This window comes from Apium graveolens, chromosome 8 (genome assembly GCF_009905375.1).
Source record: "Apium graveolens cultivar Ventura chromosome 8, ASM990537v1, whole genome shotgun sequence".
NCBI lineage: Eukaryota > Viridiplantae > Streptophyta > Magnoliopsida > Apiales > Apiaceae > Apium > Apium graveolens.
Genome location: NC_133654.1, coordinates 129,858,486 through 129,883,374, shown reverse-complemented (window position 1 = coordinate 129,883,374; position 24,889 = coordinate 129,858,486). Strand labels below are relative to the sequence as shown.

Below are 24,889 nucleotides of genomic sequence, written 5' to 3'. Positions count from 1 at the left end.
TTTCTAACAAAAGTGAGTTTAGACTTTTGTACCTCTGAAGAAATAATCTTAAGATAAAAACTGATAAAAATATCATACCAGGGCTCTAAAAAATTACATCAATCCAGAAAGTGTTTTCAGAAGCCATTCCTCAAACCCTATAAGTCTTAAATCATCAAGATCATGAGATTGAAGTTCACAAGCTCCTTCTTTAAGTTTTTCAGTTAGAAGCGCAGTTTCTTCTTCAATTTGATAGATTTCGAAACTGACATAAATTTAGTAGATTAGAAAGATTCTTATTGCTTCAACTATGGTTAGTAGTGAGAATGATTTATAATTGTCAATCTTCACTTCCTGTAGATAGTCTTTAGTTGTACTAGGTTTATTTCTTAATCATGTCATTTCCATCTATCTACCTTGATTCTGAGTTCCCAATTGGTTTCATTGCCCCAACTGTCTTTTGGTCTAAGCACTAGCTTCTTGACATTGTTTGCTTCAAATTGGTTTAACACTTGTTACTTGGCTATAAACTAATTTGATTCCTGAAGAATTTATTCCACTTTCTTGGGTTCTTCCTTGAATAGGAAGATGTACAAGCATTCCTCTTAAATGACTCTTCTAGCTTCCATTTTGGCAGATGTGTCTTCAAAAGATAAGTTGATTAGATGACTCCTTTATCCATTTTCCTAGATAGGGCAAGCTTAGGGTTGATAATGAAACATTTATGAGCTGTAGAGAATTAGAACCAAAGACCCCCCCTGAGTGAGGGACCTCAACTACATTAGCAGTTGATGTTATTTCAGTTTTTCTATCGACTGATAGCTCATCATTGGCTGGCTCAGTTTGATCATTGGCTGTTTTGTTGAATTGATCAATGGTTATTCCACTTTGTTGTTCAACTGTTATTTCCACATATGTTGGATTAGTAATTAACATGATGATTTCTCTGAAAGCATCATCATCAACAACTTGCCAGTCATTCTTCATATCACTTGATTTGAGACCATCTTCAAGGATCTGATCCACCAGTTTTTGAGTCTTCTTTTCATCTGGATAAATTATGGATTGATTCCATAATAATTATTTTAAATCTCAGATTGTTAGGTCCCGAATTATCGTAGAAGGGGGGGTTGAATACAATAATCACTAAATTAAAAATTCTTTCGAATCTTTAGTGGATAAATTATTTAGTGCTCGGTTAGTGGTTCGTGTTCTTGAGAGGAATAGTGTTTGGAATGATAAAAATGAGGAACACAAAATATTCGGGGAAATATATGTTCGTATATAAATCCTCGAGGGTGTTGCTACACTCCGGTAAATAAATTAACCGGCTACAATCTAAGAACAACAAGGTTCCTAGCTACTACAAAGATTTACAAATTAAATCCTATACAATAATCTAGCTTTTGTTTGTACTAGGATTTAATTACCGGGTAACGATTATAATGCCCCTAAGAATATACAAGAATTAAATCGGGCATTATAACGTTACTTCGGTGAGAAGTTAAACGGATATTCAAGTAGCTTGAACTCCTCTGTAAATCTCCGCTGCCATTTTCATTACTCTCTTGGGAGAGAAGATGAACAGAAAATATTTCAGAATTAATGGCTCAATATCTTCTGCTTTAAAGTTTAGACTTTATCCAATAATTGTGTGGCTGAGAATTCTTTGGCGACCAGCTACTCTGTGGCGACAAGGAGTGCAGGAGGTTATTTGTTTTGCTCTGTGGCGATAGGAGGTACAGGAGGAGAGGAGGGAGGCTGATTATTTTTCTAACTCCCCTGTGGCGACCACAGGGGGAAGCCGTGTGGCGACCAAGTACTTAAAACAAGTACATGTACATGTACTCAATCAACAAGAGTTATGTACACGTTTTTTATTTGAATGTTTTATTTTTTCTTTTTATTTTTTTCTTTTTGCTTTTTTTTTTGTTTTCTTTCTTTTCTTTTATTTTTCCTTTTTCTTTTTCCTTTTGTTTTTGTTTTCTTTTTTTTTTTGTTTTCTTTTCTTTTTCTTTTCTTTTTTTTGTTTCTTTTCTTATTTTCTTTTTCTCTTTTTCTTTTTAAGTCTAAATTGTAATTAAACTAATTTATAAAATAAACTTAAATATAACTTATATAAATAAACTAATTTAGATTTATAAAATAAACTTATTTAAAGTTTATAAGATAAATCATTTTAAGTTTATTAAATAAATTATATTAAAGTCCATTAAATAATTTATTTAATTTAACAATTAAACTTAGAGCTTCGCCAGTCCCCTGAGCTGTTGAGCTGTATACCCCGCGCACCTCTTCTCGTACTTTAACAGATAAACGTTCAATCCAAGTACGTTTCTCAACTTAACAATTCTTCTATAAATAATATCCAGATTCCTTCCACGAGCTGTTGACACCTAATGCAACTGGTCTGGTTCACAGACGGCTAACCCCGATTCAGGTCTTTGTATTATAGCCTTGATTACATTGTTAAGCTTGCCTCAACTTTATTGCTTCGAATACTGACTGTCAATAAACAATTGTACTTTCACTAGAATCCTTTCTGGTACTCTAGACAACGTCATCATTAACCTCTGTCTATACCCTGTCTTCAATTCTTCAGATTTCTATGCTTCGAACACTGTCTATCTTCAATCAATGCCAATACAATGAAATCTTCCGGTAGCACTCAAATACTGAATCTTCAATATTTCTGAAACCCTGAAAGTCTTTAACCTTTGTTCTTCACTGAGGCATGATCATATTAACGAACTTCTTTCAAAGACCTGTAGACAGACTTCAGGTTTTCTTCTAATCTTCTGATTCTTCGTATTTGCCTTGTCTTCATTCTTTCTGATTTCTTGTGTAGACGTAGTATTATTAACCTGTCATGTTCTAGTGTTGTTATCGTCTTGAGTTATCACGTAACTGTTCATACAGCTACGTAGTCTCACCAACACAGATTATAGATCATGTGGGTTCTACATACTGAGTATACAACAAGGATTCTTCCAACTGCTTTAGCATCAAGTTTGACAATGATATTTTCTTGTTTTGAACTAAAGCATCTGCAACCAAAGTCTTGGAGAAATTCCCATTTTTTTTCTTTTCAGATACTTTATTGATCTAGGAAGCATTCTAAATAGAGCCTATATTATTCATGGCTTCATTCCAGAAGTTTGTGCATATCTTTGATTCTCCAAGTATTGCGCTTCCTGCCTCACTGAATATTCTACTGTTCTTTTCAGATGTCCATTCTGCAGTGGAGTTCTTGATGCAGAAAACTCATGAGTTAATCATTCCCTTACATAGAATTTTTTAATGTGACTGATGATGATCTCAATAGCTTCAATTTTTTAAATCCAGAAGAATATTCAAGTATATTGGAGATATCACCCATGATCATTGAATAGAATTTCTTCATATGGAAGACACAATTTGATCGAACTGGATCTTCATGTAGGAATAGCAGTTGAATGTCAAATGATTACCATGTCTTCTTCTTGAATAAGATCATTGAATAGGATTTATTCAGATGCAAGATACAGTTTGATCGAACTGCATATTCAAGTTGGAATAGCAGGTGACTGTCAAATGATGACTTTGTCTTCTTCTTGAATAAGAACATTTTCTTCTTAAGATAAGTATCATGGAGACCATCCTTGGAAAATTCCAACTCTGGTATTTCTTCTACTGAATTCTTCTTGATCAAATTGCTCATTTTTGAAAGATTCAAGTGAGATAGCTCCTTGTGTTATAGCCATTTTTATCCTTATTTTTCTTGCTAAGCAGACAAACCATTGATTCAACATCAGTTGAGGTGAACTCAGCTACATACATATTTATGTTTCTCTTTCCAGATAAAAGGTCCTTGTTGTCACTTTTTTTAATGACAATGCATGCTTCATTATCAAAAATGACTTTAGAGCCATTTTCACATAGTTGGATGACACTTAGCAAGTTGTGCTTGAGTCCCTCAACCAGTGCTACACCATCTATGATGACATTTCTAACTAAAATCAAGCCAGTATCACCTTTGTTGTCATCTCCACGGGTAATAATACTTGGGCCAGATTTCTCTTCAAACTTAGTGAGTATGGATGAATCATCAGTCATGTTACATGAACAACCATTGTCTACATACCAGACATTCCACCCTTTTTCCTGCAAATAATAAAACCATTTCAAACTGATTTAGGTACCCAGGTTTTCTTGGGTCATGTCATATTGACCGCCTTCTTTCTATTTTGACCATCTACTTCCTGGAATTAAGAGGATTTAAGTCCACCTTTTCTCTAGGTGTTGGTCTTTGATCAAATGTGTAAGTGTTAGAGTCGGATGTGAAAATTTGAGAGTGTATCTTATGAGATGAAGATGTAGACATGATGTTCATTCCTTGCTTATTCCATGGCACATTAAATGTAGAATAATACAGGGTGAGAATTGATTTGCATGTTTCTAAGGTTCTAACTAAATACATTAGGCATGTTTAGCATGGCATTCATAGGTAGAGGAGAAACAAACATGACAGGGATGGAAGTAATGTACACTTAGAAGATAGATGATTAACACTACAACAATTGAAACAAGTTTTCCTTGGAGCATATTTGTCAGGAGTGTAGTTGATATGCTTCTTAATCCATATTTTTTGTTCCTGTTGTTCTTCTTCTTGATCCCCATTCCGGTTTCCCACTTATCCTTCAGTTTGTTGTTGGACAAGTATCCTATGTTGCTCTTCTCAAACCTTTTGGTTTTGTTTCCTTCTTTCTTGAAAGAGTTATTACTCACTGGTTCATCATCTTCATTTAACATATCCAGTTTGCAAGTATTGATACTTTCTTTCAACAAATAATTTTATCCTTTGATTTCCCTTCCTTCAATGGATAATTATTATTTGTTGAGGCACAATTATCAGTAGAATTCTCTTGTGTAATTTCTTTTTCTCCCTTTTCCAAGTATCTTCACAGAACGATTCAACACTTTCAAGATCTATGAATTACTTGCTATATCCCTAGATTCCTTCCATTTAGCAATTACCTCTTATTTAAAATTAGTTTCTTTCTTAGAATTTTTTCTCTTTTTAATATCCTCGGAAAATCATCTTTTTCAGCTAGGAAGCCTTTCTTGGAATTCTCATAATCAAGCAACTGAGTCTCTAGTAATATATATTTTCTCTCAAGTAATAAGGAGTTAACATTTTTAATTCTAGCATTTTCCTTTCTAAGAGAATTCAGGGAGATATGTAAATTGTGTACATCACAAGACATATCATGGATAGATTCTTGACATTCAATCTTACTTAACTGAGAGAGATCAGTTGTAATTACCTGAATGCTTCTTGAGGTTGTCTCTGAATCATCATTTTTGGCCATGAGAGACAGATTGAGAAATTGTTTGTTCAAGTATGGAATTCGGGCTTCTACCTCCTTTTTAACCGTGATTGATTGGATCAGCTTCAGGATCTTTAGACCTTTTGTTTGTTAAAGACGTCCTCTGATATCAATTGTTATCCACTAACAATCAACTTAGGTTAATTTGTAGAGGAGGGTTGAATACAAATTAAAATTGTAAAAACCCAAATTTTTAACATCGGTAAAAGATCTTATGAATAGTAATCTTGCGAGTTAATAAAAACTTTGGAGACCACACTATATAAGAGTATTAAATTTAAGTTTCCGAGTTGATGTTATTTCGTAATAAATGAGTGTATGTAAAATTCGTTAATTTCGAAGAAAAAACAATATTTTAAATGAACTGATTTTACGAGCTACCGGGGAATACCAGGATTACACTATGACGGGGAAGAATTATAATAAATGAAATCTCATAAATACAACCAAGTCCAAGTACTAGAAATGATAAGGATTTATGATGAAAGGATTTGTTCAACGAAATGTTAAAGGGAATTAATCGAACTAACGAAAGGAGATTAAGTATTAAACACTATTTTGCTAACCAAAGTGAGAGAGCCATGAAAGCCATACATTCCATTCTAACAAATCAGTTTAGAGCTAACCAAAAAAGCTAGGAACCAAAGTAGAAATGCAAGGACTAGTTAGGAACCTAGTTCCTTAATACATGGAGTGTTGTCTTTAATCATGAAAAAGTTTGATAATTCATGTACTTGGGTGTGGAAAATTGATACACCTTGCTTTATAAATTTTACATACAAAAAATACTTATCAATTATCAACCAATAGTTTCAAGAAAGCAAGAAAAAAGCTCTCACACTTTTCATTTCCAGCAATTCGGATTTTCATGCCAAGGGAGAAAGAAAAATTCATAACTTAAGATCTAGGGCTCAATAAATCATAAAAATTTGGTTCCAAACTCCTTCGCTATATACTAAAGGTACGTGCAAAGTTTCATATCCATTAATTAAATATTTCATTGCTAAATCTTGTCCAAGGTTGGGCATGTATTTGATGGTTAAAAATTAAGTTGTGTTCTTGATATCCTCTTGTAAGTTTAAGGTATATAAGGCTAGACCAAAGCTTCTGCAAGACATCCAAGATTTTTTTAGTATGGTTAAATCATAAATGAATGTATAAACACTCTCTACCCTTTGTATTTCTTTGATTTTTAAGATTAATTACAAGATATGTTCACGTGTGGCATGATTTTTGGATAATGGACTTTGGATTGTTGAATCTTAATGATGGATTGTTGTTGTTAATTATTGTTGGGTAAATATTGAAGTTTAAAGGCTGATAATTTTATAAATAGTTTGAGTTGTTGATTTTATTGATGGATAATGATTTAACGTGGTAAAATTGAGAATCGTTACGGTTATAGCCGTCGTAATGTTTATTTACATTTAGAACTGTTTTAAAACATATTATCGAACTGTAAAATTAATATTTTTGAATACCTCTTTCCATGAATGTAAAGATATTGTTTTTTAGTTTGTAACAATATAAATATCGTGACGATAAATTTTACGGTTTAGGAGAAAATCTGTTTTAGCGAATGTAGTCGGGAAATCTAAACTGTCACGTATTACCGACTTTGATGGTATAAACGAGACCCTGAAACATAATTTAAAATTATGAAATTTATTTCATAGCTGAATTATGCAGTGAGTAAGACCACTTTAAGGTTTGATCTTAAGATATGAATATTTCAATTTTATAAAAATTTTGGAGCCAAAGTCACGTAAAGTGAAAATACTGAAACTGCCTATTGCATAAAATATGTTGCTTCGGGATTTTCAACCCCTTCCCAGAAAACTAATTTCAAATTATTTGGTCTAAATATTCTCTAGATCGTGCATGTGAAGATGGTGTGTCGACTGAGTTAACGGTTTGCGAGAAATTAACGTTTTAGTGAATGAGGTGCAAATAGTAAAATTTTGTAGTTGACCGGACTTTTAAAATATTTTCTACCTGTTTCCATTTGTGTTTTGAAACTGAAAATTTTATAATAAATATTAAAAATCCTCATAAATATTCATGAGGTGGTTTTGTATTAAAATATTAATTTTTCAAATTATTAAATATGTTAGAGTGCGAGTCGCGTAATAGAAACTTTCGGAAAAGTCAACCTAGGAGAACGCTTTGGTCGTCCATTACGACTAAAAATTGATAGTTATTTCGACGCGGTCAAATTACGATAGTTTTATAATATTACACTTATTAGTAAAATAAGTCGTTGATGGATTAGGAATACTGATTAAGATTATGATATTTGTTGATTAGAAAACCCGGAACGAGTGGAAGTCGGAGAACGTATCTTGTACTACAGGCAAGTTTTTAAATCCTACCTTTTCAGAACTGTTATGTTGTGATTGTTTTTAAAAACTGCAATATATGCATGATGAAAGTTTTATAATGTTTTACTGGTTGATATATATTGAATCATAAGATATGATGATTTTGGTATAAAATAATACTGGATTTGAAATGATAACGCTAAGAAAATAACGGGTTATGATATATTTGAGACCCGTAGTCGGTCGGTAAAGTTATTAAAACCCCAAAAATATTTCGGAAACGATTATATATTGGATATATTTATTTTAAATAATTTTACAAATATATTTATGAGTTCGGATATATTACTCGATTTGTTGATGATTGGTATAAGTATTATACCAGTATAAAATGACGCTAGCAAGTAGCGTACTATGAGATATTTAAACCGAGAGACGGTTAGTAAATGTTATTCAAAAACCCGAAAGTATTTCAGAGATATTATATAAACTTATTTAAATAATAATACAAATATTTCCAAGGACGGGACATTCTTTTACAATATAACAAATACCAGAAGTATGTATATATCTCGGTATGTAACTATCAACAAGCATTATGCTTGGGGAACTAAATAAGTTCCAAATATATGATAGGACTCTTAAAAGAACAAGGAAAGGTAGACTCCAGTAATTTGTGTACTGGGGGAGACTACTAATTATTACCACATGAGAAGGTAACATGAATACCGATGGACATGCAAAGTATGTAAAATATACCCGGGAGAGGAGGGAAGCATCGAATGCCCGAATGCGGCCAGGATGACAACCGGAAGTAAGGAAGTCGTCCTTCTACTAGTAGAAAATAATAACAATATTTTACTAAATAACTGATCATCGTATAGTAGGGGCTCCGGTGATGTCCTAATAAGTTTTTCAAGTGGAATTGATATGCAATATTGTAACTCAAGCCTAGGTGTTGGGTTCACTAAAAGTATTCGCAGAATAATTGAGTTAATAAAAGATGTTGTTTCAAATGAGGTGTATATCATCAAGAAAACTATTCTTCTGAGTATATAATACTGTCGAGATTATTGATAATATATTTTAATATACATAAATATCTGAATTGATTTAAAGAGAAATAGGTGTATTGTTAGGAGGAAACACACACTCATATTCGAGATTCAATTCTACCAATACATAGTACGCACACAAACACGCAACAATATATTTGACGTGGAAAACCCATGTCCCAACTTGTATTATTAATCAAAATAATTATCAATAATACATCAATACATAACATCTCAATGGTGTCCCAAACTGATATTTGAGACAACCAATGCTCAAACATCTCTCGCACAATACCTAAGACGACTACATCTCTTAAGCATACATCAAAATAATAACATGACTATGTATATATGTCCATCACAAACTTAGCCAACAAGAATACCTAATCTGATTACAATAATAATTGTCTACCCATACAATTATTACCCATTCCCATTATAATAATAATTGTCAACATATACAATTATTACTCAATCCCATTATGATAATAATTATCAACAAATACAATTATTACTCAATCCAATTATGTCTTGTATCACCAAGCTCATATCACATATTGGGTTTAACCCCAACAATCCTCCCCTTCAAACCAATACTCTAGATCAGGTTGAATGGTAACCATCAAAACATCAACGTCCGTTCGCCGATGCCTCCCCTCGAACAAGAATCCATTCGTCTCGTTATTCCAACTTTTGAGAATCACTAAGACCCGTATAATGACCTCCAATAACTCCAAACTACCGTTCTTCATCCTAACGGCATATCCATCCATAAAATCACGTGCATCAATCACGAGTGCCTCCTTTCAGCATTGAGTCACCGGATCCTTGCTTTCACAATCCTTCGACTTCTTTTGAAGAACATCACGAGTATCATCCAAAATGTTTCACCTGGTCGATCAACCATCAAACCATGAAACTATTTTAATGATCCTGTCCATCTTCCATCTCGAGTCCGAACGAATTGATCTATGGTGCAAGTCAACTGTCATACCGCACATAACTTTGTCAGCAAATCCATCAGCGTACTCCACCATACTAATTGAACCTCGAACGTTCCTCCAACCCAATTTATCACGAACCTCGAACCTCAGCTCTGATACCACTTGTTAGGAGGAAACACACACACACACACACATATTCGAGATTCAGTTCTACCAATACAGAGTACGCACACAAACACACAATAATATATATGACGTGAAAAACCCACATCCCAACTTGTATTATTAATCAAAACAATTATCAATAATACATCAATACATAACACCTCAATGGTGTCCCACTACATCTCTTAAGCATACATCAAAACAATAACATGACTATGTATATATGGTCATCACAAACTTAGCCAACAAGACATACCTAATCTGATTACAATAATAATTGTCTACCCATACAATTATTACTCATTCCCATTATAATAATAATTGTCAACGCATACAATTATTACTCAATCTCACTATGATAATAATTATCAACAAATATAATTATTACCCAATCCAATTATGTCTTGTATCACCAAGCCCATATCACATATTGGGTTTAACCCCAACATGTATACCACCGAGATTTCAAACTTCTTATTATACGATAAAGTATGGATGTATTATTTTACTTTAACAATCATTTTCAACTGTTTTATATTATGGTTGAGCACTATTGCTCACTCTTTCTTTCTTTAAATGTCATAACACAACAGATAACCGGTATGTCGGTGAGGGAGTTTATCACTTACAATCGTGGGGATAACACATAGGCTTTCCGTAAAGTGCTTGTAACTTTGCCTCAGGTAGGCCAGACAATATAGATAGGTTTCAGATATTTGTTGGATTATTATAACTTTATGTAGAGGTTACCAATAATAGATTGAGATCCTGTAAACTACAATTGAGTTATACTAAAAGAAGTTATATTGTGTACATCGTTTCTAAGACTATAACTTGTGTGTGTGAGATTGGGGGTCTGTAATGTGAATTGTTGGATTATAAAAGTAATATAGGTTTCAGATGATTGTGTGACGACCCAGATTTCTGAACCTGGATTTGGGGGATTTACAAAAAGTTTCACATCAATTTGTACTTGGGAGATAAAACTTGAACACAGATATTCAAAATTTTCAGGTGATTTATTTTTCAGCTAGCCGCCTAAGATTTTTATTGAGAAAATTATATGTTACGATTACAAAGTAATCTCACAGCTACGATTTACAGTGTTCACTCAGAGGAAGATCTCTCTCTTTCTCTCTCCTTTGCTCTCTGAAAATATAAAATCTATTTCTTATATGAAACATTTGCTTCTACTTAGTTTATAAGTCACCAAGTTACAATGCTTTCTAGACAATACATGGCACAGTCTTCGAGGTTCAGCAATATTGCTTCTTTTTTCTCTTTCCCGTGAGTCTTGAAAAAATGAGGCTAGACTGTATATTAATATATTCCTTTGAATATCCCTCAAATTTATCATGCATGAAAATAAAATGTTTCTTCTTCTTGAAAACTCAAGATCACATGCAAAGTTTATCTTGGATTCCATCTTTTTTACTAAAATTCTCATCAGCCCATGTTATGTGTCAAACACAAGACTTGACCAATGTCAAATGGCTATCACCAGCTATGTGAGTTCCCTTAGTTGTGGACAATCACTTGATTAACCGTTGGTGGGTTGATATAGTTAAATATTGATGTTGTAGCTTTACGTAGCAGTTGATTGTTCACTTTCACTTAATCAGAATTACATGGCATCGAGTATTTACAATAAGCCACCATAATCTTGATAATCCATTAAATCAACTTGACTTCTGAATGTATAACAACATTAATATCTGTTATGGATAAAAAACTAGGGTTATTATTTGTTGTATTTATTACTAAGATTCGGGAGCTCAAGGCCTTTAATGGCTGCTCTCGTGCTTCGTAGCTTAACTCTGCCTTTACGAGATGCCTACGTATCTCTGTGAATTAGAGAATCAAGCCAAAAAAATGTAGTTCTGATTTGTGGGGTGAGGCCCCTTATATAGATGGGGGAGTCCTTGAATTAGACTTGGTATAGGAGACTTGGTGGTCAAGTCTCTGAATTAGGATAGACTTACGAGTCCTAGGAAGTAGGAAACTGATTCCTTATCCCATGAGGTTCCTTGGAGGCCAATCTACAAGGATTTATATTCCCACTAAGACTTATCTTAATAGCTGTTTTCCTCCCTTATTTATTAATTACGAAATTAATAAATAATCAGGGCTTTTGGGCCTTCTTTGTTCCATTAGGCCTGATCTGGTCCATCAGGCCTGATCAATGTGTTGACCTTTTTGGTCTGAATGTCATACATCTTCTTATTAGGCCTAGCAGCCCAAATCATGTATAATTACTGTAATATTTAATTAGATAATCAGGATTTATTTATCCCTATCATTTGCCCCCCAACTTTTGGGAAACCGTATAAGATTTCGCAAAAGTTAAGTTCGTTCATTCCCTTTCAAGGTACCGTTTTTGCGTAAAGTGTGGAGCGACCTACACATTTACAACGATTTATTTTTATTCCTTTTATTCCGGAATTTTCGGGAATTTTTCCCTAATTTCTGGATTTTTCCCTTAATTTCTGGGATTTATCCTTAATTTTCTGGATTTGTCCCTTAATTTCTGGGATTTATCCTTAATTTTCTGGATTTTTCCCTTAATTTCTGGGATTTATCCTTAATTTTTTCAAGAATTTTTAACAAAAATAATTTTTGGAAATTATTTTTTAATTTTCCAGATTTTCTGGTACTTTTTTTTTGCTTATTTTCCCTATTTATTGGGAATTTTTTAGTAATTTTCCCTATTTTAACTCATTTTTCTAATTAATCAAATAATCAGAAAAATAGAACTTTTGCTGTTTAATACATCCTAGGCGTTGTCGATCCACGCCTAGGAGACAGTTTCCTAACAACGTCTAGGAAACTTGCGTCATGGGCGTTGTTGGAGGCTGATGCTTCCTGGGCGTTGTTGATCCACGCCTAGGAGACAGTTTCCTAACAACGTCTAGGAAACTTGCGTCCTGGGCGTTGTTGGAGGCTGATGCTTCCTGGGCGTTGTTGATCCACGCCTAGGAGCCACACTTCTAACAACGGCTAGGAACAATGCACCCTGGGCGTTGTTGAAGGCTGATGCTTCCTGGGCGTTGTTGATCCACGCCTAGGAGCCACACTTCTAACAACGGCTAGGAACAATGCACCCTGGGCGCTGTTGAAGGCTGATGCTTCCTGGGCGTTGTTGATCCACACCTAGGAGCCACACTTCTAACAACGGCTAGGAACAATACACCCTGGGCGCTGTTGAAGGCTGATGCTTCCTGGGCATTGTTGATCCATGCCTAGGAGCCACACTTTTAACAACGGCTGGGAACAATACACCCTGGGCGTTGTTGAAGGCTGATGCTTCATGGGCGTTGTTGATCCACGCCTGGGAGCTATACTTCTAACAACGGCTAGGAACAATGCACCCTGGGCGTTGTTGAAGGCTGATGCTTCCTGGGCATTGTTGATCCACGCCTAGGAGCCACACCTCTAACAACGGCTAGGAACAATGCACCCTGGGCGTTGTTGAAGGCCGATTTGTTCATAGATCCTAGGCGTTGTGCACCCACGCCTAGGAGACAGGTTTGGTACCACGCCTAGGAATCATGCACTCTGGGCGTGGTTGAGGCTTTTCGAGCCTTGATTCTTTCAATGAACTTTGATTTTTGATTATAAATCTTTTCAAAATTCAAATTTTATGGGCTTCCCGCCTTTTTTAGGCCCTTTTCTTTAGGCCCAGACACGTTTGCGCATCCTTAAGCTCTTCTATATAAGGGGTGGAGTGTGAGTTCATTTCTCACACTTTACTTTCACAAAATTTCTTCACTTCTACTCTGCAATTATTCTCTCAAGAATCGCCACCTCAAAGCGATTTCCGGCTTTCTACACCACCGCTTTCTGGGCTTATTTTGAAGATTCCGTTTGAATCTTCATCTTCTTCATTTACCTTCAAGAGTTTCCTGGGTTTCTGTCTTCATCCATGGCGGATTATGATTCATCTCACTCCCATGTTCCCCAAGCTGTTGCCCGTCCATCTAGGGCCAACCGAGGTAAAAAATCTCTTGAACATTCCTCAGGTATTTCTCTTAGGGATCTTCTTTGCCTTTACGAGATGCCTACATATCTCTGTGAATTAGAGAATCAAGTCAAAAAAATGTAGTTCTGATTTGTGGGGTGAGGCCCCTTATATAGATGGGGGAGTCCTTGAATTGGACTTGGTATAGGAGACTTGGTGGTCAAGTCTCTGAATTAGGATAGACTTAGGAGTCCTAGGAAGTAGGAAGCTGATTTCTTATCCCATGAGGTTCCTTGGAGGCCAATCTACAAGGATTTATATTCCCACTAGGACTTATCTTAATAGCTGTTTTCCTCCCTTATTTATTAATTACGAAATTAATAAATAATCAGGGCTTTTGGGCCTTCTTTGTTCCATCAGGCCTGATCTGGTCCATCAGGCCTGATCAATGTGTTGTCCTTTTTTGTCTGAATGTCATACATCTTCTTATTGGGCCTAGCAGCCCAAATCATGTATAATTACTGTAATATTTAATTACATAATCAGAATTTATCTATCCCTATCAATATCTATAACAGAGAATCTCATAGAGAAGTGCTACAATGTATCATCGGTTAATAGCAACTCCTTCAACAACTATCGCTTAAGATGGCGAGCCGTTGAAGGCTACAATTTGACTTACATAATTATGAAATGTGATTTGTTTATCATCAGGATGTAGGCTTGATTCCTAACAAATAATTTATTATTTTGCGTTTTATCGCTTAACGATGTCCAACGTTTTGCTGTTTAAAACCTTAAAAAATAAAAATGATCAAAACGCTGAGAGATATAACTTAATGGCTCAATACAGACCGAAGTACCGTAATGAAATATCATATTGGACCATTATTTTGATAAGTGATATTTTGAACCATTTCACTCAACTGATATTTAGGACCAATACACTTTTTTGCCTAGGTGAATTGTTTATACTATTTTATTTTTCAATAAGGCCATCATACGGTTTATTTCTATTGGTATATATTTATAATGATATTTAGTTTACTTTATTTTAACTCATTTTAACTCGGATCGATATAATAATTATATAATTTTCTGGTTAGAAGATTAGAAAACATAGAGCAGGAGGTTTAGAGAGGTTTAGAGCGGTTTAGAGGTGCCATATCCGTTGTTGAGATTCAAATATAGGCTCTATTTGGAATTGATTTAAAATTTACAATGTTAGAAAAAATACTGGTAAAAAAATACTATTGAAAAAGTCAGATAACTATTTGGTAATATTTTTAATACATATATATTTTAATGTAAAAGATTATGAAAAATAATATTTTTGATGAATTTTGATAGTAAAATCAGCATTTACTTCCCGCAAAAGTTAAAAACAGTTTTTTTAACAGCTTTTACGCCAAAAGTAATTTTCAGAAAAACAGATTTTAAATTTTACCAAACAGTTTTTTAACTGTTTTACGGCAAAAAGCTTTGTTACTGACAACAATAGCAATGCAAAACTCAGCTTTAGATTTTGTGACTGCAGAAGTCCTTCATTCAGCTGTCGTGTGATTTTGCGCAAAAAGAAATAAAAGAAAAGATATATTAAACGGTTTTTCAGCCAATAATTCTAAGATATACAAGGCAGAGTTTTCACTTGCAAGGCTGAGATTTTTAAATGATATATGTGGTTCTCACGTGCCATACACACATATAAGCCTCGGATGTCAAATGCGTTCTTCCGGGGGTTGCTTGCCCGGTGACCCTCGTGGAAGAAATTTGCCCTAGTAATCTCTTTTTTCAATTGACAATCTTCGGTCCGTGCTGTATTTTGGTGGATTCTTCTTGGCAACATCAACTACAATCATCCAACCATTAATGATCTGTATGCAACAAAGAGAAACACAATAAGGTCTTTAAATTCTGTGATTTACTTATCTGTCTAATATCTGTCAGGGAAAAATGTAAGGGTAGTCCTAATGCAAATACCTTGCCATTCATTTCTCTCAGGGCTGCGCTCGCTGCTGCCTCAGTAGTATACTCTACGAATGCATATCCTTTAGACCTCTTGGAGATCTTGTCCATTATGATTTTTACTAAAAAATAATGATAACGGTAAATTAACATAGCATTTGAATGTACCCTGATGAAGACTTCCTGGTAGATACAAAAACTACAAACAGAATATTTTAATTCAGATAGGGGAGAAGTGCAAAAGTACCTTCAACAAGCTCACCAAACCCTTCAAATGCTGCACGCAAAGTTTTTTCAGATGTATAAAAAGATAGACCTGTAAAGAATGAGGAAAGTTTTGTGGTCTCAGTTACTGAACAGGGAGTTAATTAATTGAGAAAAATTATAGGAGTAATCTGTTTTTGAAATAATAATACACTTAAAAAATTTAGTTATTAACATTTTTAGCAGAATATCATGAACAAGGCTGATCAGTAGATAATTTGTTTCTAAGTTTATTTTGAAAATAATATGCCTTTATTTAAGATCTAGGACTTCATGCTGTTTAAATCTTTATTTCAGAGAAATAAGTTCTGTTTGGGAACAGACACACCAAGAAACTGCTTTTCTGAAAAAGAGGAGCAGTCCTCAATAGAGAAATATAGTAGTGGAATAGAGAACAAGGCAGTTGTCAAATTTTCAGTTCCAACCAGAAACAGAAGTAACATGAAAAAGCATACCAGTAACAAACAGCTTTTTTGTTCCTATGCTGATCGTTTGGGCAGCCGCTGACAAATCAGCAGAATCACTAGACTGTAAGATATACTGAGCTGGATGATTCATCACATCAAAAGAGTATATTATTATAGCATCATTTAATAATAATACATATAGAAATCACAGACGGATTGAATTAATACTACATATAAGATTTTGGTTATACTGGAATCAATTATCCAAGTCCAAAAACTCCCAGCTAAAATTGTGGAGTACTGTCAAATCATCAACAAATTAAATAAACAAACATGATGATACAGTTATACACTTCTCTACTTGTGACCACTTATGGCACATTATGTTAACAAATTTTAATTATTTCCTTAAAGATCGATAAAATAGTTAGGACTTAGGACATTGTAAATGTAACCGTTTATCCTCCGCTTGTTGACACTAATCATGTTCAAATACTGCTACACGGAAAAAATAATGTTTTCTGAATCATTGATATAATTCTAAGAGAGTATTAGAAAGCAGCGAATAACAGGAAAGAAAGATAAATGAGGTGCTTTTCCTATATAGCAGAACACCAGTAGACACTATGTAACATAGAAAAAAGGCAACCTCGGCAAGATTAGAGATAAGAATATGAATTAGAAAAAAAAAAATTAAGCACGTACAAATACACTTAACATTTAATATGCTATTACCTCCGGAATCATCAGACTCCCATTTTTCATCAGTCTGGACAGATAGAACTCCAGGAACTCCTGTGGCATGCATACCCATATAACCTCGCTCTGGCAATGTATACATGTGCAACTTAAGATTTTAAATAAGAACTGACCTGCTAACTCCTGTGCACACACATCATCCAGTACAGAACAGAAACCAAAGTTGGATTGCCAAAATACATCATACATACACATTTGGGCATCCTTTTCACTGTGCAAGAGTCCTAAACATAATATAAATGCTTCCTTTTTTAAAGGTTAAGAAAAATCTGTGGCAATTCAATATATAAAATGTGTGCACGAAACTCACTTCCCCAAAATTTTTAATAATATTTGAACATAGTAGTCAACCACTTGTGGTTTTTCCATGACTCCAACCAATGGTTTCTCCGTGCGAACTAGCCAGTGTTTTAAATTGTTTAAAGGCAACAGCCATGAACTTTCCTTGGAAGAGCTCGATGGAGAATTTGGTTGAACCTTGTAATAACCGGAGTCCTTTCTTACAATATGAAAATCTTGGTCTGGCCTTACTGAGAGCACCCCCGGTAAACCTATATAATACATAGAAGCTAAATAGTCTTTATTGATAAATTTTGATCTAAAAAGAAGTGACTTTAACATCCTTAAAGAAACACGAACAAACGTTAAAAAAATCAAGTTAGATGATATGAGCTGCTTGGAAAACAAATAAAAATAAAAGCTTCTGTACTTGTAAACATATCAATTCAGTGCCACATCTACTTTTAACTAAGAATACACAAGATAAAGAGTGCAAAAGGGAAGAAAGTAAACATACATGCTATATCCTGGGCCACTTGTTCATCAACATAGCAGCAGAAGCCAAAATGGGTTTCACAAGAAGCATCATATAAACACATTTCAGCATCTTTTTGACTACATAAAAAAAACAATAAAAAGGTTGGAAAAAAAAAGAGTCCAAAATTGGGATTGTTGATGGGATAATCTTAGAAGAATGGCAATTACAAAAAATAGGCCATAAAATCGAAAAAGAAGAAATGGTAGTAGATAGAAGATACACGCACCTGCCGAAAACAGAAAGTATAGTTTGGACATAATAATCAATAATATGGGGTCTAGAATTAAGAAATTTGGGAGGGGTATCCATGACAACTATCCAGTGGCGCTGATGGATGCTGGTGTATGTATTGTAATAAAGTGATGTTGAAACAGCATTAACTCTGTATCTGCTGCTGGTGTTATAAGAAAGTGTTTGGTTTTTAAGCAAAAAGGAAGAGCAGATGCTTTTGATGAATTTAGGTGAGGTTTTAGAAATGCTTATGAATGTGATGATGCTAGTTGGTGGGGATGACACACTTGTTGTTGTTACCAATACCATTGCCCTTATTTTCCAGGGCCCTGCCGGAATCTAACCTTCTACGGGACTCTTTTCCAACTTATCAAGGCCTTATCTCCGTAAATATTATTAACTCATGGAAAGAGTTGGTCGGCCTAATTTATTTTTTGTATTAATTTTAAAATGTTATTAAATTTTAATTTAATTTAAAATTTATTAGTTAAGATAATTATATTTAAAATTTATTTATTTTATTTTATTTTAAGTAAAAAATCCTCTAACTTATAAGTAAAATTATTCAATTACTTATATTATTTATAAATATTAATTAATTTATCACTTTTAAGTCATTTATTCATTTTAAATATTAAATTAATTATTTTAACAAAATTCGTACTACATAATTTCCATATTACTTATTACCTGCCTCTTAGTTATAGAATCTTAAATTAATTATTTTTCAACTTTTATTTCTTATTTTTAAAGAATATTTTAAATAATTTCACAATTCAAAATTATTTAAATATCATTTTTAAGAAGAAAAGCCTAATTGAAATAGTTTAGGCATTTGTTTGTTTGAAGTAGGGCTGTCAAACGGATAATTCGGATACGGATCTGCCTATATCCGTATCTGTATCCGAATCCGAATCCGAAAATTCATATCCGTATCTGAATCCGAAAAATATTTAAAGAATTATATCCGAATCCGGATCCGACGGATACTATCCGGATACGGATAATATCATTATCCGGATCCGAATCCGATTTTTAAGCAGATTTTTTATTTTATATTAAAAATGAAAAAAAAAATAGAAAAATTTAAAAATTCATTTTTAAAAATTAAAATAAGATATAAAGTGATTTAATCATATTTTAATTTTTCAAAAAAATAATTTTTTATTTATCTTTTCAATATAATCATTATCTTTAAATTGTTGAACTCAAATTATTTTTTTCTCCATGTCTATAAAATTTTACAAACATAATATATCCGTATATATATGTATATATACACACATAAATATACTATAAATTTAATATAATATATTTTTAAATTATTTAAAAATTTAAATATAAAATATATTTATTCGGATACGAATATGCTTAGATCTGTATCTGCTTAGATCTGTATCTGTATCCGCAATCGTCGGATTTGAATACGGATAATATCCGCTTTGTTTCAGATACGGATAATATCCACTTTGTTTCGGATACGGATAATATCCGCTTTGTTTCGGATATGAATGCGAATTTTTCGGACGAATATCAGATTTTTCGAATTCTTTGACAGCCCTAGTTTGAAGTATTTAAAGATTTGTTCATTCTAAACTCTTCCTCGTTTGGTTGAATTTTTTCTTAAGTGTTTTGGGCTCTTTTTTTCTAAATAAGTGCTTTGGTTTTTGATAAAGAAGAGGGGGAGATGGATATAAAACAAGAAATTAATATGTTTTTTATTTTTATATTTTATGTATAAAATGAATATAGTGGAGATAAATAGTGGTGAAATTGAATATGTTTTTCATTTCTAAGAGAGTTACATGTAACCATTAAGCACAATCTAAGGAGGGGGATGGGTGGCGATATTGGGTGAGTGAGAATAGTTTAGCTCGTTGGTTGGCTCACAAAATGGTGTACTTTTTGTCCTCATCATTTTTTTTTGAGATTTTTTTTATTTTTTTATCTTTTAAAATTTTTCAAAAGTAGTAAAATATTTTATAATATAAAAAGTAAACTCATCCACTACTTACCTCCACTATACCCACTTTATACATAAAATATTAATCGGTCCCACCAATTTACTCACTTTTTTAAATTTTCACCATTTTTTTTTCATTTTTCTTAAACATTGGTGCCCAACCCGAATGTAAACAAATGGTTGGGACGGATGGAGTATTAAATAGGACCAGACTGGTATTTTATAGACGTTTGTTTGAGCGGGTCAAGGAACTCGAGATGCTTAACATGAGTGCCATGTTGGAAACATTGACTATAACAGTAACCTAGAGGCAATTATATAATGTATTTAGCAAGCCAAGACCAAGATACCAGTTAATAAAACAAAACATGTAGGTAAACAACATGCAAATTAGTAACTGAAAGAACAAAGAAAGAAACGAAAGCGTACCAGTAACCATAGCTTTAACACAGTGATAAACAAACAGCAAAGGAGTGGTAGCCAACAGGTACAATGCAACAAGAAACCAAAATAAAACCAGCTGAGTCGCCAGGCCTTGCTCGAAGCCCTGACTGCTCTTGAAGAGATAATTGCCCTCACCTGCTGTGTTAGGATGCTTGCAATGCCTCCTCCAGGATAAAACAGTTTCGGACTTGATGTTCACAGCAACAACAAATCCAACTTCGATTTGCACCTCGGTCGCCGAAAAATCAGCAGCTCAGAACTTGTGTCTGGGAGACAAAAGAGAGCAGAGAGGAGAAGAAAATGCAGGTGTGGTGTGTGAAATTCAGCACCTTAGTCCTCTATTTATAATAGAGGTTAAGTGTAAATGACCACCCCTTTTAATATCAGAATTAAACTACACAATTAATAAATAAATCGAAACTGTTGATTTTGAATTTAAAATAAAATTGTAACAACGGCTTATTCATTAATCTCTCACATTATGGTCAGCTTTAATATTTTAATTTAAATTATAATATCAGTTACAAGTTCTTATCTAATGTCCAGGTTCATTGAATATGACTCAGCCCACTTGCAAAGTGACTCAGCCCAATTCAGAAATCGAACCCAACCCAACAGTAATAACCCAGTCCAAACTGATAAATAAATTCTAATTAAAATATTAAATCACAAATAAATAAAATCCTCGCCCAGGTCGCTTCACATACGCGAGACGCCGAGACATTTGCCCAAATCGCCCTGCGACCCGAAGCGGTACAGTGCGGTACGGTGCGTGGAGTGGCGGGGCGGGGCGACGGCGCGTGTGTGTGTGTGTGCACGTGAAGCGCACAAGAACACAATGTACCATCACACACCATAGTAGTTGTACGTTACCCATGTGTGTGATACTATATACAGCAAATACCCCCTTTATTTATTTTTAATGCGGGACAAAATACATTCTCATTTTTCAAGCTCTTTCAATCCACTAAGTTCAACTCTAATACTTTATGTATTTCATTAAGAAAAATTCTTAAAACTATACATGAAAGTTTAAGTTCACATATCATGGAACAACTTCCAATCATTAGATTTTAGGATTATCATCAAGAACATGATAAAAAATGTTGAGCAAGATTGAAGTTGTACATTTATCTCAACAATACTGGTTTGGATAACTCAACATAGAACAAGGACTTTGAGATAATCTATGTTCCACTAGGATCAGTATAGATTGTTTTATTGGGTATATGCACATAAGGTTTTGTTAGCTACAGTAAAGAAGACGTCAACATTGACCCGTATGAAGTTCATTAATATGTTCAGGCATCGGAGAAATAAGGTTGAAGTCATTCGAAGCAGTTATCAGAAACAGTGTGAAGACCTCAAGAATTCCTAGTGTAGCTGGTTATATTTAGTAGAAGACTTAACAGTGGTTTATACGGGTATAATACGAATGCCTGAGAGCGGAACTGGTCATCTGTGAACCAGACCCGTGCACGAGACGTCAGTGATCCGTGAAAGGAAACAGAGTATTATTTTTAGGAACACTATTAAGTGATTTTGTACTCGAGGAGTCTGGAAATATTTTGAGGTACAAAAATCCCGGAGATTAGGAGGCCTGCAGATACATAGGAGTATGACCCGAGGATTTACAGGATTATTTTTTAATCAATGACTAATTTTTATTAAATGAATAAATGAAAGATTAATCATTTATTTATTTAATTTAATATCACATTTGATTTTAAAATAAATAAATTAAAAATTAATTTTTATTAAATGAATAAATGAATCTCAAAACATTTATTTATTTTCTTTAATATTAATATTTAATTTTGGAAAATAAAATTAATGTTTGAATTTTATTTAAATAAATAAATAAATTCAAAGTTTATTTATTTATTTATTTTAATATCAAATATTTATTTTATTTTTTAATTGCCAGCCAGGTGGATTTAACAAAGAAAATAAAAACTGATTGCAAAGAAATAAAAGGGGTAGAGATTGCAAAGTAAACAAAATCAAAAGCTGTACATTTCAAAAACAGTAGTACTACATGCGGTTTGTTTCTTCTCCTACCCTCACGTGCGCGTAAGCGCTTTTCCCCTCCCTCTGTGTTTATTTCCAGCGTGTGATGCTCAAACTATCTCCTGGCGTGCGCTTCTTTTAAGCAGTTGCATGTACCTGCATGTGGTACATATCATTAAAATAAAAGAATCAGCTTGTACTTTGTTAATTGTTCAACACAGACTAGCAGGCTGGGGTTTTGGTTGTTTACTAAACAAATCAAGTCTCCAGTTATCTTTTATGTTGACTCGTCGCATGTTGAATTAAAGAGGATGTGATGTACCTTCTTTTATTTATTCAAACAACAGAAACAAATTCAAAGAAAGGAAATAAATAAAGGACCGAAAGTTGAGGCCTACACGTCGCAGGTTGGCTTGAGAGTTTGCTAGTCGCAGGATCAATCTGGCAGCACAGGTTCCTGTATTAAAAAGAGGCAGTCGCAAGTTAAAAGATTAAACAGTCGCCACTTAATTTTTAAGAAGACCATTCATAGCTTATTTTAAAAAAAGGGGTTGCCTTCTATTTATCTAATCGCAGGTTGAAGGATAAAATCTCAGCGCAGGTTGAACAAAAATCTCAGGTCGCAAGTTGAGTTATGCAAGCTGTAAATTCAATTTGTATGGACAAAATTCAGCCACGTGTCCCTCTTCTCTCTCCAGCCTACCAATCTATATAATCAATCAGCAGCAAATTGGATATATCTCTCCTCCATTTTTACAGTGCGAAGCTCTTGAAGTTTTATCACAGCTCACTTTAAAAAGCTTGATTTGACAAGGGGAGGTCATGTCCAATTTGTTCCACACCATTAAAGCCTTACAAACTTGTAACACTCATTATTTAAAGCTTTCTTGATTGTATTTAATACCTTTTGATAAAAGTTTTAAATTCTTAGAGTGATAGATAGAACCTTAGATTGATATCTATTATTTTGTTTCTCCCTATATTTGTTGCTTCGAATTATTTATATTCGGAGTTGTAAGCAAACCTTTACGGTTTAATTTCTTAATAACAAGAATTATTCTGTGAATCTCTTAGTGTTTGTTTATTTCATTTTCGAGGTTTACTTTCCGCTGCAATTAATTTTAGAAAACGAAGAACATACATTCACCCCCTCTGTATGTACATTTGGACCTAACAATTGGTATCAGAGCTTGTTGATCGATATACAGATCCGATCCGTTAGATTAGCAAGTTTTGTTATTGATTTTGGTTGTACGTAGTCTGGGAGTGCTTTCGGTGTGTAGATCTGATTTGGATTTGTTGGTTTTGACTTGAATGGTTTGGTATTGTTGATTGAATGGGTTATCATATTTTGAGACGTTATATTGTGAATTTTTCTCAGATCTGATAAGATTATTTCTCAGAAAGTTAGTAGTATCAAGGTTCCTCAGTTTGATAAATCGAGATATAATCTATGGAAAAAAAATGCTATCGTATATTCGGGCGTCGAATCCAGAGTATATGAAAGTATTGAGAGAAGGAAGACATGTGCCGATGAAGGATCATCCAGAGTTGCCTAATATGAGAATGTCATGTCCTGAAGCTGAATGGAGTGTACGTGACAAAGAACTGATAGCTCTGGATGAAGGCCTACAACTTATTTTTATGGATTCGATGGATGATGACATGAGTCACCAAATTATGGTCTGTGAGAGTGCAAGGCATATGTGGGAAACCATAGAACTGCTTATGGAAGGTACTGAAGATGTTAGGCATAATCGATTGGACATCTTGACTTCAAAATATGAGGCTTTTAAGTCCTTGCCTGGAGAAAGTATTACTCAAGTCTTTGAAAGACTAAACAAGCTGTTAAATGAATTGAGTATTCATGGCAAGACTTATCCTCAGAGAGAAGTCAACAGGAAGTTTATGCTAGTCCTACCTCACCACTTAAAGAACAAGGCTTCATCTGTTCGTGAACGTGTTGACTTTGAAACCATGACACTTGAGAAGTTGTATGGTAAGCTGAAGACTCATGAAATGGAGCAAGAACAAAGAAAGATCATCTATGGTGATGGTACAGTTGATAGTAAGAATGCTGAACTACTCAAGACAACTACTCTTGTAGCCAGTGGAATCAAAGAGCTTGACATTACTGCTGAAAAGCCTAAGTTTAAAGCTGAAACGCTCTTTGAGGTTGAGATAGATGATGGAAACCTCTCTGGGAATCCAAGTGACTACTACACCACTGAGGAGCTG

At 33.9% G+C, this 24,889-nt stretch overlaps 2 protein-coding genes across 3 annotated transcripts; both read right to left on the bottom strand.

Annotated features, from left to right (window-relative positions):
* Window positions 1-3,690: 3,690 nt before the first annotated feature.
* Window positions 3,691-5,330, bottom strand: LOC141679996 (uncharacterized). The gene is made up of 2 exons (XM_074486338.1): window positions 5,286-5,330; window positions 3,691-4,122 (listed from the first exon to the last, which is right to left on the bottom strand). The coding sequence occupies exons 1-2, from the start codon at window positions 5,328-5,330 to the stop codon at window positions 3,691-3,693; spliced, it is 477 nt and encodes a 158-aa protein (XP_074342439.1).
* A 10,041-nt stretch (window positions 5,331-15,371) lies between these two features.
* LOC141679052 (organelle RRM domain-containing protein 1, chloroplastic) lies at window positions 15,372-18,618 on the bottom strand. 2 transcript variants are annotated; one of them, XM_074485535.1, is made up of 9 exons: window positions 18,230-18,618; window positions 17,983-18,080; window positions 17,497-17,755; window positions 17,300-17,397; window positions 17,163-17,222; window positions 16,476-16,565; window positions 16,004-16,072; window positions 15,772-15,878; window positions 15,372-15,665 (listed from the first exon to the last, which is right to left on the bottom strand). In XM_074485535.1, the coding sequence occupies exons 1-9, from the start codon at window positions 18,541-18,543 to the stop codon at window positions 15,567-15,569; spliced, it is 1,194 nt and encodes a 397-aa protein (XP_074341636.1). In that variant the 5' UTR covers window positions 18,544-18,618; the 3' UTR covers window positions 15,372-15,566. The 2 variants fall into 2 exon arrangements, with proteins under 2 accessions (XP_074341636.1, XP_074341637.1); XM_074485536.1 differs by having other exon boundaries at window positions 17,497-17,737; window positions 18,230-18,617.
* Between the last annotated feature and the right edge of the window lie 6,271 nt (window positions 18,619-24,889).

Coding starts and splice junctions, on each gene's coding strand:
- LOC141679996 (XM_074486338.1), bottom strand. CDS start 5,330: ATGGCCAAAAATGATGATTCAGAGACAACCTCAAGAAGCATTCAG. Junction 4,123..5,285: donor CAACCTCAAGAAGCATTCAG/GTAATTACAACT, acceptor TATTATTTGCAG/GAAAAAGGGTGGAATGTCTG.
- LOC141679052 (XM_074485535.1), bottom strand. CDS start 18,543: ATGGTATTGGTAACAACAACAAGTGTGTCATCCCCACCAACTAGCATC. Junction 17,398..17,496: donor TTATTAAAAATTTTGGGGAA/GTGAGTTTCGTG, acceptor ACTCTTGCACAG/TGAAAAGGATGCCCAAATGT. Junction 15,879..16,003: donor GTTTGGTGAGCTTGTTGAAG/GTACTTTTGCAC, acceptor ATTATTTTTTAG/TAAAAATCATAATGGACAAG.